The sequence below is a fragment of the Metopolophium dirhodum genome, chromosome 7, assembly GCF_019925205.1.
Source record: "Metopolophium dirhodum isolate CAU chromosome 7, ASM1992520v1, whole genome shotgun sequence".
In the NCBI taxonomy this organism is placed as follows: domain Eukaryota; kingdom Metazoa; phylum Arthropoda; class Insecta; order Hemiptera; family Aphididae; genus Metopolophium; species Metopolophium dirhodum.
In genome coordinates, this window is record NC_083566.1 from 572026 (window position 1) to 587826 (window position 15801).

A 15801-nucleotide genomic window follows, 5' to 3' on the forward strand; every position below is an offset into this window, starting at 1 on the left:
AATAAAAAATATTATATAAGTACATGCCTAAGTATATTTATTAAATTTGCGTAAAATCATTAGTTCAAATTTAAAAACATAATACAATATTAATGATGCATGTACCTATGTGTAACATAGACCACAGTTTTTGATTTTTTTAAAGGAGAAGATTAATTGATAAATATTGATAAATCGTTACACCCATCGTGCCAGTGACATATTAAGGGTGATCGAAGATCCGGTCACCCCCCAAGTTATTTATATAGTATACATATATCATATATGGTATTTATTTATTGGTCCCCTCACCTAGGGAGATTTTTGGCTAAGCCACTATATGCCTAGTTTATGTAAAATACAAAAAAATATTTTTTTTTTCTAAGCACATCAGCTAATGTGTAAATTAGCTGAATAATGTTAACATTATAATATATTATATTTAAGGTGGATAATGTTTAGATACATCACCTTGTCTATAAGGGTAAGGTTTAGTAAACGGACACTGTGTACTGTTCATTATTTTATTTGCATGCCGTAGACGTGCAATAAAAATAAACTGGGAGATATATTTCAAAAGAGGAGACAAGTTTAGATCGTTTAAGACTTTTGATCAATCGATTGGTTTTTAAAAAAATTTTATTTTTAATAACTCGTATCGTTTTTAGTGTTTTTAACAGTTGAGAAGAAGTCAATAATATGTATTAAACGTTTTCTAGAGATCTACTTCCATTGATTCTACATATAATAATGTGTTTTTCAATATTTATGGAAAGTATGGTACCTACGCCTACTATTCATTCTTCAAATTTTGAATGTCGGGCACCAAACTATTAATTATTCGCAAATTACTAACAATTTTAGCGTGGGGTAGAACTGTTAATTTAATTAATTGGTTGAATCAGCCAATCCATGGTTCCGAACTGTATACAGTAATACGTAATACGTAATACGTATTACGATTTTTTTAAATTAACCAAATTAAACGCGCTATAGCTACTTAAAAAAAAAGTAAATACCCCCCCCCCCCCCTTGTGGCACACGGGCGGGAAGTGAGCTATTTCAGTCTCGGGCGACGTGGGCCGTATTTCGGCCAAGATTAAAATTTCCTTCCCGCACGAGCCACACATACTATTTTTTGTCACGCCTCTGCATTCATCCATCACGGCAAAGGTAATGCAGGGATCTATGCAACAACCAAACTATTCTACGAAAAAGAAATGGTTATAATATGAATATAAGATGTAGCCAAAAGTTTGTGTTTTGTAAGAACCGTGGAATAGATTTCAATATAAATAATAAATAATAATTATTTTATTAAAATAAAATAAGAATACAAAAATGTGTAATTACTATTCAATTGTAATCACTATTGATCACGGCAAAGGTAAATGCACTATGCAGGGATCTATGCAACGACCAGATTATTCAATGAAAGAAAAATGTTTACGTGTCATGCAAGGAGGTTATAACATGAATATAAGATGTAACCAGAAGTTTATATTTTGTAAGGACCGTGGTAAAGATTTCAATGTCTGGTTGTGCATGCACGCCCACCACTTTTGGGGATTTCCACTTTATCGCCCGCTGGACAGAAAAAGGACGCTTTCCAACGATTCAACCGTCATCAAAAACTCAACTTTCGGTGCATGCGTAACAAAAAAGTAATTTGTTTTACTATTAGGCATTAGTACAACAGTAAGTTAAATTCATTTTTACCAAAAAATTACCTTTGAAAATGTCATTGTGTATATAAAATATAATAATATACTCTAAGAGTTTAATATAGGTACCCACGAATAATATTTTTAAGCTACAACAAAATAACTAAAATCGTTATTCATGGTTTTAATATGTAATTTCGTCCAAATTTAAACTTATAATGTCTGTAAAAGATAACTGTGTTTTTTTTTGGTTTTTTTGATAATAGTATGAACTATTTATGAGAGTCCTTGTTTTAAATTTTCATTCTTTAGCTATACAAGCTTAAAATTGTATGAGTTTTTATTTATTAACTACTAAGTAATTTGTAAATTTTAAATTTAATACATTTTGTCAACATTTTAATTTTTAGCACTTATAAACAAAATTCGTGCGTATGGATCTTTATTATTTCTCAACTACTATTATAACTACTTATGAGGAACTTTGTATTAAAATTTCATATCTTAGATATACAAGAAATACATTTATGAATATCTGACTGCAAAATAATTAGCAAATAGTCGGGATTATGATGAATTTCATAAACATTTTTAACATAAAATGCCTTAAAAAAAAAAACCATTCGTATGTATTTTTAATATTTTTTTATTATATAAATTTATGAAGAACTTTTTAGTAAATTTTCATAAATTTTTAATAAAATACTATTAGCATAAATAGAATAAAAAACTAAAAAAATTCAAATTTCAAATTTCAAATGTCTATAAATAACTCAAATTCATACACGTTTACATGTTATTGTTTAAGGTACAAAATAGATTCTCGTAATATTATAATATTGCCAATACGACAAAACGTAAATAAAATATAGTAATAGCTGTTTTATACAAGTAAAAATTGAAAATACATCTATCCAATTATTATAATAAACATTTATTCTAAATTATAATGGCTATATTTTATCATATCTTCTAGATTAGACCAATTTGCTTTGTATAATTTAGTAAGGTCTTAATAAAAAAGTATATTATAAAATCCAATTATTGCTATAAAATATTTAATCTTTAAATTTTAATACGGGAAACTATGAACTTTTTTAGTACAATATACAATAGTACTATTTGTAATTGTGATTTTGATATTATGCAATATTGGTTTTTTTTTAATGATTTCAAGCACTTTCAATTGTATAATAAAATGTATATTTTGTAAAATTAGTACTTATCAGTTATTATTATACGTATACAAATTATTTATAAAAATTTTACTAAAATATATACATAATATTCATTTGCAAACACAGATATATCTAAATTCATAAAAACTTTAATTATTGTTCTTGTAAATTATTATTTAAAATACATGATGTATCAATTTAATATTTAATCCGAAATGTAAAAATGACCATTAATAATTGCTCACGTAATCAAATAGGTTAAAAAAAACTGAAAATCAACTATACATCTGATTGCTGCCAGTTGCAATATTATTTAGGTTGTTAACTCGTAACAAATGTGCGAGACTATAATAATAATAATAACAATAGCAACAATAATAATCGTCTGGTTTTCCACTACCCCAAATTACGATGTCTAATATTCGAACGACCGCGGCATATAAATACCAGCCGGTCATATCAATTAGGTACCAGTTGTGTCAGTCCATCATCAGAGTCATCATCAAACATGAAGTCTGCTTTGATTATCGCATCCGTTCTTTTAGTCGGCGTGGCCCTCGAAGTCGCCGCCCGCAACGTCAACGACAACCAAAACCAGCGTGAAAACAGTAAGTACCTACTACCTATATTTATACACGTTTTTTGAATATTATTCTCCAAATACTTTAAGTAAATACACACAGTCCACACACAGATTCGAAATCGAATTACTATGATTTAATATTATACAATCGTTTTTTGTAGACAACCAGTGGACCCGTTTGCAACAAGGGGACTCCACTGATGAGTCTGTTGAGTCGAACTTAAACGAATATCAAAACAACAACAAGTTCAACAACGTCCGAAGCAACCATGGCTCCGAATCTATGTTTGCTGACCGTCAGGTCAACCAAAACGACGATACCTACTTCGGTTCCAGCCAAGAGTTAGGTCTACAACAGCAACGCAAAAGCCAACACCAATTAAATGCCGCCAGTTATCCTGAAGGACTCGCCAAGATTATGGTCGAGAAAATCGCCGCCATTCAGAAAATCGCCGTCGACTACAATATCGCCGAAACCGCCGATTCCTTGAATGCAGCTCTCCCCGTCAACTCTAACTCCGTCAAATTCGCAAAACACAATTTCGTGTCGTTCACGAACTCGACCATGAAGAACCTTGAAAATGGTGACTTGGAATACATGTACCTGAACCCAGAAAGGGACACCATGTTCGCCCAGTACCAGTTCAACGAGATCAAAACCGTCGGATCGTTCAAGTCCAACATCCCCCACGCTCATTCAGGTCACTACACAGTCATCTTGAATAACGTGCTCAGCAACTTGTCGACTGGATTCCATGACAACAAACACGCCGTGATCAAGGCGGCCAAATTCCAAAACGCCGACGTCAACGTAATCACCCACGACGGTTCCGAAACGCAAGTGTTCACCCCGGCTATGGAACAAAAATATTTGGGTGTGTTGGCCAACACCGTGTCCAACGAAGTGATGAAGTCCGCCAACAAAGGTGCACTCGTCCAGATTAAAAACGAAATCCGTAAACCAATCGTTTCCCAAATGAACACTGCTAGAAAGAACACCAACAAGCTTTTCGACTTAAGATGGCAGGAGGACCAAGTCACCATGGAGATGGCTAACATCGGTTTCATGAACTCAGAAGTACTGGTACATGCCACCGAACATTTATTGAACTCTGTGAGTTTCCAACGGAAATCACAAGACTCCTACAGAATGCGTTATGACTTCGCCATCAAAAACATGGGATGGACATCACCTCTGAACATCGTGTCGGCTAATATGAGGACGACCACAGATCCAATACAATTCACTATCGATGATATCATCGTCAAAGTTTTCATCGACAAGTCCGGCCGCGATCAACAACAACAGTTGTACGGCAAGGCTTACACCAACGTAGAAGTACGAGGTCTCCATTACAACTTGAAGAACGTCAAGTCCGACCTTGTGCCCTACTTCGAAAACGACCTCCAACGTTTCATGGAACATTCTTTGGGATCTTACCTTCAAGATTCTTTGGTGCAAGAATTAATCAACTCTAGTCGCCAATACTAAATCAACTCATTTATTTTTAAACATTAGTGTTTTTTAAATATATTATATAAAATAAGCAATAGTATAAACTTTTAACATATTATTTTCTTTAGTTTTTAATTTTACAATAGTTTTATAATTTGATTGCATACAAAATAAATTTAATATTTAATACAGGAACTTATTTGTGTGTACCTATATATTTTAACAATTACATAAATATTAATTTTATGTTCAATCGGTAAATACGGCTATTTCAATTCGAAATATTTTGTCGATCTTAGTGGACACTGAGAACTGGGAACATATTATTATATAATCAGGTACAAAAATAACATACCATTTTGACGAAATGATATGATGCAACTATATTATAGTTTGTTTTAAATACATTTGTTGCATTTATTTGATTGCTCAATATTGTCAATATTGTTCATACACAATATACACATAATATTATTACCTATTGTTGTAAACGGATTATTCAGCTATACATATAGGCAGTATACTATAGCTCTATAATATTATAATTTAAGCTATACATATCGTAGGAAGGAATATGGACATAGTAACATTTTAGTGGCTAAAATAGAAAATCAAACTTATACTTTATAGCATAATTTTTATACTTAAAAAAATCTGTGTAATTATTAACTAACAATAATAATAATTTACAATAACTTATTATATTAAACAATATTATACCTAATTCATAAAGCAATAATTAATATAATACATCTCAAAGTATATATTTATAAGCACAGTACCTATATATGTGCAGTATTTTATACAGTGGCGGTCAAATGACTTTGTCAGGGGGGGGGGCATTGCTGGTTTTTTAACATGTACTATTTGACTGTCAAAAATATAATTTTTGGTTATCGGTTGTCTATCCCCCTCATCACACCGTTTCACCGCCACTGATTTTATATTATATTGCTAGCTGTACGATACTACTTAGCAATAGTCTATAGCTGTCGTATTACATGGTGTTGTCTAGAGATAATTAATGAAACCGAGATGAACAATCCTAATCTGCGACAGTTAGTAATATGTAACTTTTTTTTTCACGCGAACCAATTAAAAAATCGAAATAAACGAACAGGTAGTTTTGGTTTAAATTTTAATCATAAATGCTGTATTGTTATAATAACTAAAATAACTGGTTCAATCTATTGTCTAAACCTTCGTTGAATCGTCAATAACGGTCAAGTATTTTTTGATTTCATAAGTCTTAGCATGTACAGTGCCTTTAATATATAATTGCTGTTATCCGTGGCTTCTATTATAATACTCTTACGATCCGGCCGGGATCCCAAATAATATGTGTGCGAAATTGGTGTTAATTAGTCGAAAAAATTTACTGTGCATTTTCATACAAGTCATTTAAAATTAAAATCTATTATAATCGATTCATCCAACGTTTCCGGTTTGCTTCAGTTGAAAATGCACTGTTGTTTTTTTTACAAAATCATACAAGTGATGATATGTCAATAAATAATATTAACTATAAACTTATTAATTAGTAAATAAGATTCTGCCTGAAAGTGTGTGCACAAATAAATACATTATAATATATTATATATTAATAAAAATCATGGCTGTAATAACTGAAATCGGGGCACAAACTAAAAACCTACATTTTCCTGGCTCCGAACTGTTGGTGTCAAGACTGTATTTAATCGTTCAAAAATGCATGATATGAATTATATAATTAATAGCTTATAATACATAATAATAATATAATTATTAATTTCTATAATCGTAATAAATTATTTTATGCGTACTATAGTATTATAGATACTATATATGACAGGGATCACCAATTTATATTTTTGGAGGTCTACTTTAGGACTTCAGGAAGATTTCGGGACCCATAAAAATTGAATGTACTTATTGTACCTATAGTTTATCCAAAAATCCAAAAATCAATGAAACTAATGCAAGTCTCTTCAACCACATCAAAAATTATAATTTAAGAAATAAATGCCTTGTCTGCGGGGTAGATATTTATGATCGTCCAAGGGCCGCTAATCGCTATCGCCTAATTTATGATCTCTGATTTAGCTGGAGTATGTATAGTACTATACCATATTCTCGTACCTGGAATATACTAGGATAAACGGAAAATATACATTTGTGTCTATATAATAATATATTACATGGACCATAGTTTAGGACCATCAAATAATATAATATATTTTATTCGGTATCGCATATTATTTGAATACGCAGACGATTAAAAAAAATTAAATCAGTATGAATATAAAATAAATATTTATGTGAATAATAATATTGTAAATACAAAATATATAATTGGACGACCGAGGTCAATATAGAAAAGGCTAACTCTGTCGCGTCTACATATTATTATAATATATTATTTTTGTTACAATATATAGTGACAATTATAATAAATTGTACGTGTATTTTATCTGTTAATTAATATTTTTCGGCACATGAGGCATTCCGGCTACCACGCGGTCCTCGATGTGGCACTCGTTGTTGCCCCTAAGTATTCTGAACAGTCCGTTCTCGCCCCATGATCGGCTCCACGAATTGGCGCACAACCAATACTTGGTACCGTCGTCAACGCCCCAGCCCAAGATCTTGATCGCGTGACCGCCTTCTATTTGACCTCTGGTGTAACTGTACACTCCTTTGATATACAGAAAAAAAACCAAACAAGACACATGAACCAAAGCAAAACTTATATAATTGCAGTGTTGTAATGAAAAAGTATTATTATACATACAAGCATACGATATAGGTACCGTTACGATATAGGTACCGTTAATTTGGGCAATCAGTTATTTCTTAAGTTATCACAAATCATAATATTGGAATTGTCTAATTCGGATAGGCAACGCTGCCTAGACATTTAATTAAATAATTACTGGCATTTTAAGTTTAAGCGATCTGCAATATTAATTTATTTATTCGTGTATCCGCAGGGCCTTGCATCCGAATTAACCAGAACCCGTAACATACTTAAAAACCCTTCAAAAATCAAACATCCGAAACCCATATTATAACCCGAATGATTGTATTTTCAAAACACCCGAATCAATCAAAACCCGAATAAAACATTCTGGTTAACCAGAAACCAAAATATTTTTTTATTTTACAATCTTCGTGTGATATATAATTTTGTTTGTACTTTATATGTGGTTAGCTCGATTTTGTAGTTAAGTATTTGTTTAATAATAACAATATTAGGCCATTTACAATCAATTAAATATAATATAATATTTAATATAATAATGTACTATAATACCTATACGTGTATATGTATAGGTAACAATTGTTTTTTTTAATAAATTACCATGGCAACGAAAACGTCTATTTTCCAAAACTAGTTAGAAAAATTGGTTAGAAAAATAAAATATCTGTATCCTTCCCAAAAAAAATATCAATGTACAACAAAGAAAATATATTAGTTAATAATCGACGGTCAACACTATAAAATATACCTTTATAGTTTTAAATGAAAATATATAAAGATTACGATTCTATGACAATACATCGATTTTGTAGTGTATTGAGTATATTATATTATTATTATTATTACGCTCGAATTAACTGTCGTATACACGGTGAAATTCAGAGTATTACGAGTCGTGAGGATTTGACTTATGAGAATTGAAAACTTACCACTTTTGTAGTACATGAAATCTGTGTACACATAAAAAGCCGCTTGGACTGGACCGTTTTTGTATAAATCTTTCATGATATCTTCTTCGGATCTCGACAGCGAGTATACGGTATCAACTAAAAACGCGTTTTATAAATCAATTAATATACAACCACTATGTAAGATTTTTTCTTTATAACAATAATGTAATAATGTAAAATACAGTCAATGGACTATATTATAATTGATATGGACAATTATTCATGTCAGGTCTGACGACACCTCCAATGTTATAAATATTGCAATGTACATCTAATAAACTGCAGTACCTACCATAATGCAAATCAGCTCTGTAGTTTTTCGGGTATTTCGAGTTGGTGCAAGTTTTTATCGAACAATCTGGCGTGTCGGGTTCATTGTCTATGCAAGTGTTCCTTCCTTTACCACATGGATAAATGCTGTACGGTTGACAACCCTTCGCACGAAAAAACAATAGGTAGGTAATGTTACATTTCGCACCGGCGTTAGATTATAACAAATGGAAAGTATTTGTTAATCGATTGCAATCAATATGGTGATTACTTGAAATTAATTATCAATGATGATTTCATTTAGTAATCACACGGATAGCGGGGAGGGTTGGTTATACCTGAGGTATCACATGATCCTCCCCATTGATCTACACCTAACGCCTATGCCATAAAATACCAATGTACCTATGTGTTACAGTGCTTGAATTGGAAAAAAATTAGAAGGAGATGCAAAAGTATAAAAAAAATATAATCTGCGCACCCGAATATTCAAAAATACGTTCTTTTGATTGGTATTTAAGTGTAGAAGATTACTAGGGTAGGTTGAAATATTTTTTTAAAAAGACGAGGGACTTCATCCCCCGTGGTCCCTCATTCAAGCACTGTGTGTGTACGTTTTATTATAACTATTTATCGTCTCACGTCTTCGGATCCGTAATCTCCACCTGTGACGATACCGTGCCTCATGAAAAAATACCACGCTGACTCTGGCGACCCTCCGTCGCATCCGTTACCGCATCGATAGCAACAAGTATTCAACTGTTCGGCAGACAGGTTTTTGGCCACCGCTCCACCGGTGGCTATGCACAGGCGGTCGCTGAACACGGAAGCCGCAGACACGGCCTGAAAATATTATATTATTTCGAACGATTAATAAGAATATTTATTTTATAGATCAATAAAACCGTTTTGTTTTCAGTGTTTTGCTATTCAAAACTCAAAAGGCAACCTTCTTAGGTTTAAATTCACATTGTTTATCTTGAACGTTTTGGTTGGACATAAGCATAGATAAGCATCAAAATATTTGAGTGAGTGTCGCTGGATGTGTTAAATTTGAATTCAATGATATAAAATCATTTTATAAGAAAAATTGTTCTGAGCGAAGGCGTCTTCCAGTCTATATTACTAAGTATATCTGATGAGTAAAGAAATTTATTTTACTTTAAAGTAGTAATACAGTAGGATGAATTATTTTTTGCTGAAAACACTGCATTTGAAAATGTCATTGTGAGTATAAAATATAATAATATACTTTAAAATAAGTACTCTCGAATAATATTTTTAAATTAAAACAAAATATCTAAAATGTTTAGAATCTAAAATGAGAGTGTCTAGATTATTCATAATAGGTAACAACTATTATAACTCACATGTTTAAAAATTTTAATTTATTTCACAGTCCATCATGTAGGTGCTATAATTATAGCACTTGAAACAATTCAAATAATAACTAATCGTATCGTTAAAATTATGATTCGAAGTATGGGATTCGAGGTTAGTGATTAAATGGCTTGCAAATAAGAGTACTCGAGTCGATATTATAATATTATGTACGCACTCAACTTCTAATACTATATAAGATAGAAGAGTTATAGTCTTATCTATTTTCCATAGTAGTAGTATAAATTAGATACCACTACATGTGGCCAAACTCAACAGTAAATTTATATCAGGTATTTAAAAATACTATATAACATGATACAATATAAAAAGACTTTTTTTAATCGTAAGCTTTTTTTGAGTTTTTGAAAAAAATCATTATTTGTTTATAATTTTAAGTTTGAAATACTTATATTTATAAAACCAAATTTCTGTTCGAGAAAAAAATTCAACTCCCACTATTTTTTTATGTTTTTGATTTCAGGGAGGGGACCGTATTACTATAATACATATTTTATTTTAAATACCGAACCGTTTTAAACAACGACTATATTGAGCCATAGGAAATATGAATGATTAATATACAATAAGTTATAGTGGCCGTGAATCATATAAAATATAATGTGTATGATATAATATATTGTATTAAAAATATTAATCAATTAGTATACGTCATCCAATATACGTGTTTTAATTGTTTCGTGATAAATGATAATAGTAAAGTGATAAAATGTCAGTTAAAATATGTATGTAGGTAGGTACCTACCAGTTGCCAGCGCAGATTCTAGATTTAATGGAAAAAAATGCTATTACTCAAATTATGCTTATTTTCTTGCAGTTTATAACTTGTATATTTAAGTATACTAGTAATTACTATAGTATATAAAGTAGAATTAACTATTTTACCAACTAATTATTGATATCTTATTAAAAAAAATGTTAATTGTTAATAGATATAAATCTTATTTTGTTTGTAAATTTAATATTATTTTTTTTTTCACTGATTGAAGAAATCAACAACTAAAATGCTGGGCTTATGGTTTAATCACTGTTAAAATCCCAATAAGGTATTTGATATATTTTTAGAATTTCTAAAATACTACGAGTATATTATTATATATTAGATACATAGACAAATAGTATCCAAAAAAGTAGGTACCCATACAAATAATATAACTTGGTAAAATCAAAAGGTAGATAAAACGGACGGGAAAATATGGATTATGGCCTTAGGTGTACACCTAGTGTTATATATTATAATATTGTATACTCGCCCAACACGATCCACAGTTAGACTGGTCCTTGATCGAACCCAACAAGGACGAGCACTCAGGCCATCGTTCTCTGGCGTCAAAATTCTCGGGGAGAGCTTCGTTGGATTCATCCTCGACGCTTTTCTTTATCGGGGCGAACCTAAGCGAGTTGAAGTTCCTGGGCAATACACCCATCAACTGATTGAAGTTTTTTCCGTCTCCTGGGATGACGTTGGTGTCGCTGGCCTGAAACACGACGGGATAAATCGGTTCAAACGAGAGTAAAAATCATTATTTTTAAACTTTTTCTCACACTTTTTCTGCACAAAATATTTCTACCTATGTCCATACGATATTAAAATTTTAAAATATTCAGAGTTTGACGTTTGTACGTCATAAATCCTCCACCTGAACAAATTGCGTGGTCGTTTTAACAGTTTAACACAGTATTGAGTATTAGTTTTAGTACTGTGATATAACATAATACAAGTATATTATATTATATCATCTGATTCAAAAATATCTATATTTTAAATAACTTTAAATTTAATATTCAAAACATTTTGTATTTTTTTGTGAATGACCAATTTAGGCTAGACAAATCTAGTCAAATTTAGATAGTTTATTATTTTAATAATTTTTTACACAAAAATTTATAATTTTGGTGGGAATGTAAATTATGGACACTTGAAATCGGAATTATTATCGTATAGCTGCAAATTTAATATTTATTGTTATATTTTTATAATATTACCTACCCACTCTGAGCATCGCAACTACCGTAAGCAAGTAGAATGCGTTATATTATGTGAACAATATTTATTATGACTTAGCCGCGTTGGTACAACAGAGATCATTCAAAGATTGTACAAAGAAATAATCTATAAGATATTGTAAAAAAAACGTGATTTTACTTTTCTCGGAATTTATACATTGTAATAGTATATACGTGTTAGTGGCAATAATAAGGGTAACATAATATCGTAATTAATTATAAGTATAATACCTACCAAGGCTGGGCATTAACTAGTTACTTTTGGCTTTTCATTAACTTAACTGTTAACTTACTACATTTCTTTCTTAATTAATGTGAAATAAATTAACGAGTTAATTTTTAATTTTAAGAAGTTAATTAGTTAAGTTCATTTATTTTGTTTTTAATTTTATAATATTTCACTATTTCAGTTTATTTTGTTTTCATGTCAAAAAATATGTAGCATTCGAATCTAACTCATATGAAAATACTGTATGAAGTATTAACACTATATCCTATAATTTAGTTTTGGGTTGGAAAAAAATTAAGTACGCTAGTGTTGTATAAAAAAATTAACTTTTTTTTTAACTTAATAAAAAATTAACAAAAAGTGTGTCTTAACTTTTAATTTAACCGAGTTAACCTATAGTTAAATTAACTTTTAACTTCTATTTTTTGTTATTGGTGCATATTAACTTAACTTTACTGAGTTAAAAAAAAATCATTAACTTGCCAAGCCTTGATACCTACTATAGGTATATTATATAAAATAATGAGATCAAATAGCATAGTTATCGATTGTTATACATCGCACAGATACAACTTATGAGTTTTAATAAATTAATAACTGTGAGCCGCGGCCAAGTATAAAACTTGACCAATAGCCGAAATATATAATTTCTTAGTTTTTTTTCATAAAATAAAATCCTTTTAAAGTGTGTAATCTCCGTATCACTACATTGTTGAGAAGTTTACATAGGTAATATATACGTCGAACAAGTTGAAGACTTCGTTCGATGGGTTTCAAAAAGGTATAATTTTTTTTTACAATCGATTTACAATAATTTGCAACGTCGATAAAAAAAATTAAAAATACAACACATCTTTTAAACTGCAGAAAAAATTCTCGTGGTTGCGAATTCGTTGAAAAATAATGACACCGATCGAACAAATTTAGGATGCAAACTTCACGTAAAATATTTTTTTATTACATAATAAATCAACTGAACCGATTTTCATGTTTTACGTTTATTTTATAATATCATATATTTTACACGGTATCATATGGTGAAAATTTAAAATACTCAACCGTTTTCTTTGTCGAAGAATTTGATTTTTGGTTGAGAATAGTTCACTATAAAAAATTATATTATTGTAGGTATAGATTCTCAATTTCCATGTTAATTTTACATTGACTAAAAATTATTTTAAAGTATTTGAAAATAATTAGTATTAGATTTTAAATACAAATACCTACTTTGAGAAAGTATTTAAAATACTTTGTTGAAGTACTTTTACCAAAATTATTCAAACTACGTATTTGAATAAATTTACTGAAAGTACTCAAGTATTTTACAACTTTGGTGTATAGTAATTGTTATTGGTGGAAAAATTAAAGCCAACCTGTTTTTATTTTCTAAACGTCACACAAACTCAAATGTATCGTTGTAAAAAATAACTAAATTAATACAAATATATTACCTATAACTTACTATAACAATATAAAAACACCTAGATATAATATTGTTTTATACATTTCCCAATATCGACTTGTCATTTTGTAAATTTCCTTGGATTCATAAGGTAAATATTTAAAAAAAAAAACACATTTAACACGTCTTATTCTTACATCATTCTCAGGTATTATACCTGAATGAAATATGTCACATCATAATATATAGGCAATAGTTGCGATTTCATGCGTAATGTGCAGTTCACACACATGCTAATAATATATAACATATTCTGTGTATGATATCATTACACTAGAACTAGCATTGTGATGGAATTTATGGAACTCAGCTGTGGAGGTGGAGGTATTTCACAAATACTTACCCTCCACGTGTTGCCTGGGTCCGCGTTCACTGAGTCGATGATAAACGTCGCTTCGTTCGTCACCGCCGAAGATTCGCGGACGGCGACTGCCACCACTGCCGCGGCTAGGACGGTAAAAATACTTGCTGACATTTTCTCCGAATTTGACTTGAGGTACGTCTCTGTACGTGGTCCTACGACTGCAGACCGTATTTGAAAGCGTCTACTCGAGTATCGACGGTGAACGGTATTCGAAGTTTTTATTTTTTTACATTTCAATTGCCTCATTCAATCGAATGATATTACACTATCAATCGTTATCGTGGACACTCGTCAGAGCCGTCGCTGAGGAGACGATAAGAGCCGGTACCCAAACGACTATATTTTGCACGTTTAACACCATATTATTCGTCACACAGCAAGAGCAAAACATAAGTTAGTCCTTAAGATTCAAATTTTATTAACGATAACCGAAGCAGAACGATGATACTCGTCAGAAGATATTAAATTGAAATTACGAAAAAGGATAGTTGGAAAATGTTAGACACGTGCATGTGCATGAAATTAGTTATAACTTATAAGCTGCGTATTTATAAGTGGATCACATATTTTAAATTAAATTGATGTCCTACAAATTCTTAAACTAATTCTTTCAAACTATTTTGAAAGGCTGGTAAAAAATATGATACAGTTCGTGTACATAGATTGTAAATTATTAAGAAAATTCACTTAAATAATAGTATAATATAGAACCTATATGGCTATAATGTTATATACCTAATATCTATTATCACAATTTTTCGAGAATGTCTTAAGAATAACGAAAAATTCAAAATTAAATTTGTGGTTGTTAGGGTAACGTATTTCCTCCAATAATGAATATAATATTAAAATTCTTATTTTTGGAATTTTTAAGTATACCTACAAAATTACGAAAATACCATATTTTAAAATACTTAAAATTGTTTTACCGTTTAAGAATTGTATCTTTTGGTGGTACAAACTTCTATTTTTCAAATACGATCCACCTTTTTTACTGTAAATAATCGTTAAGAAGCAGATAGTTTTTTTAAAATGTTGATGCATTTAAGTCGACATTTTAACGAGTATTTTCTGAGTTTATTATCTTTACGAACTAAGGATAATAAATTAATCCTTGATAATTGACTTAGAATATATGGGCCTATATTCTATAATGAATTTAAATTATATTAATTAATATCAGTTTACTAAAATGTTATATTTTGTATAAATTGTCAGAGTATAATAATTTATATTACATTTATTTTATATTTTTAGTATAACCATCAATAAGGACGAATATCGTTATTAAATCAAGCTCAATAACTCAGAAAGTAGAAACTATACGTACTTGTTTAAATTTTGATTTAGATGCATCAATATACAATATTTAAAAAAAAAATCATCCGATTATATCAATACACTTATAGTAGAAAAAGGTAGTTCTCAAGTTAAAACAATAAGTTTAAACTACCACAGGACACTCTTTAAATGGTATAAAATATCTAAGTAACTGAAAATAACGATCTATAATAATAT

At 30.2% G+C, this 15801-nt stretch overlaps 2 protein-coding genes across 2 annotated transcripts; one reads left to right on the forward strand and one right to left on the reverse strand.

The window, feature by feature from the left end:
* Positions 1 to 3309: 3309 nt before the first annotated feature.
* On the forward strand, positions 3310 to 5029 carry LOC132949059 (uncharacterized). Its single transcript, XM_061019818.1, has 2 exons — positions 3310 to 3429; positions 3566 to 5029. The coding sequence occupies exons 1-2, from the start codon at positions 3330 to 3332 to the stop codon at positions 4894 to 4896; spliced, it is 1431 nt and encodes a 476-aa protein (XP_060875801.1). The 5' UTR covers positions 3310 to 3329; the 3' UTR covers positions 4897 to 5029.
* Positions 5030 to 7135: 2106 nt separating this feature from the next.
* LOC132949060 (cathepsin B-like cysteine proteinase 5) lies at positions 7136 to 14500 on the reverse strand. The gene is made up of 6 exons (XM_061019819.1): positions 14263 to 14500; positions 11475 to 11699; positions 9463 to 9663; positions 8843 to 8984; positions 8530 to 8646; positions 7136 to 7534 (listed from the first exon to the last, which is right to left on the reverse strand). Exons 1-6 carry the CDS (start codon positions 14392 to 14394, stop codon positions 7314 to 7316), a joined length of 1038 nt encoding a protein of 345 aa, XP_060875802.1. The 5' UTR covers positions 14395 to 14500; the 3' UTR covers positions 7136 to 7313.
* Positions 14501 to 15801: the final 1301 nt, after the last annotated feature.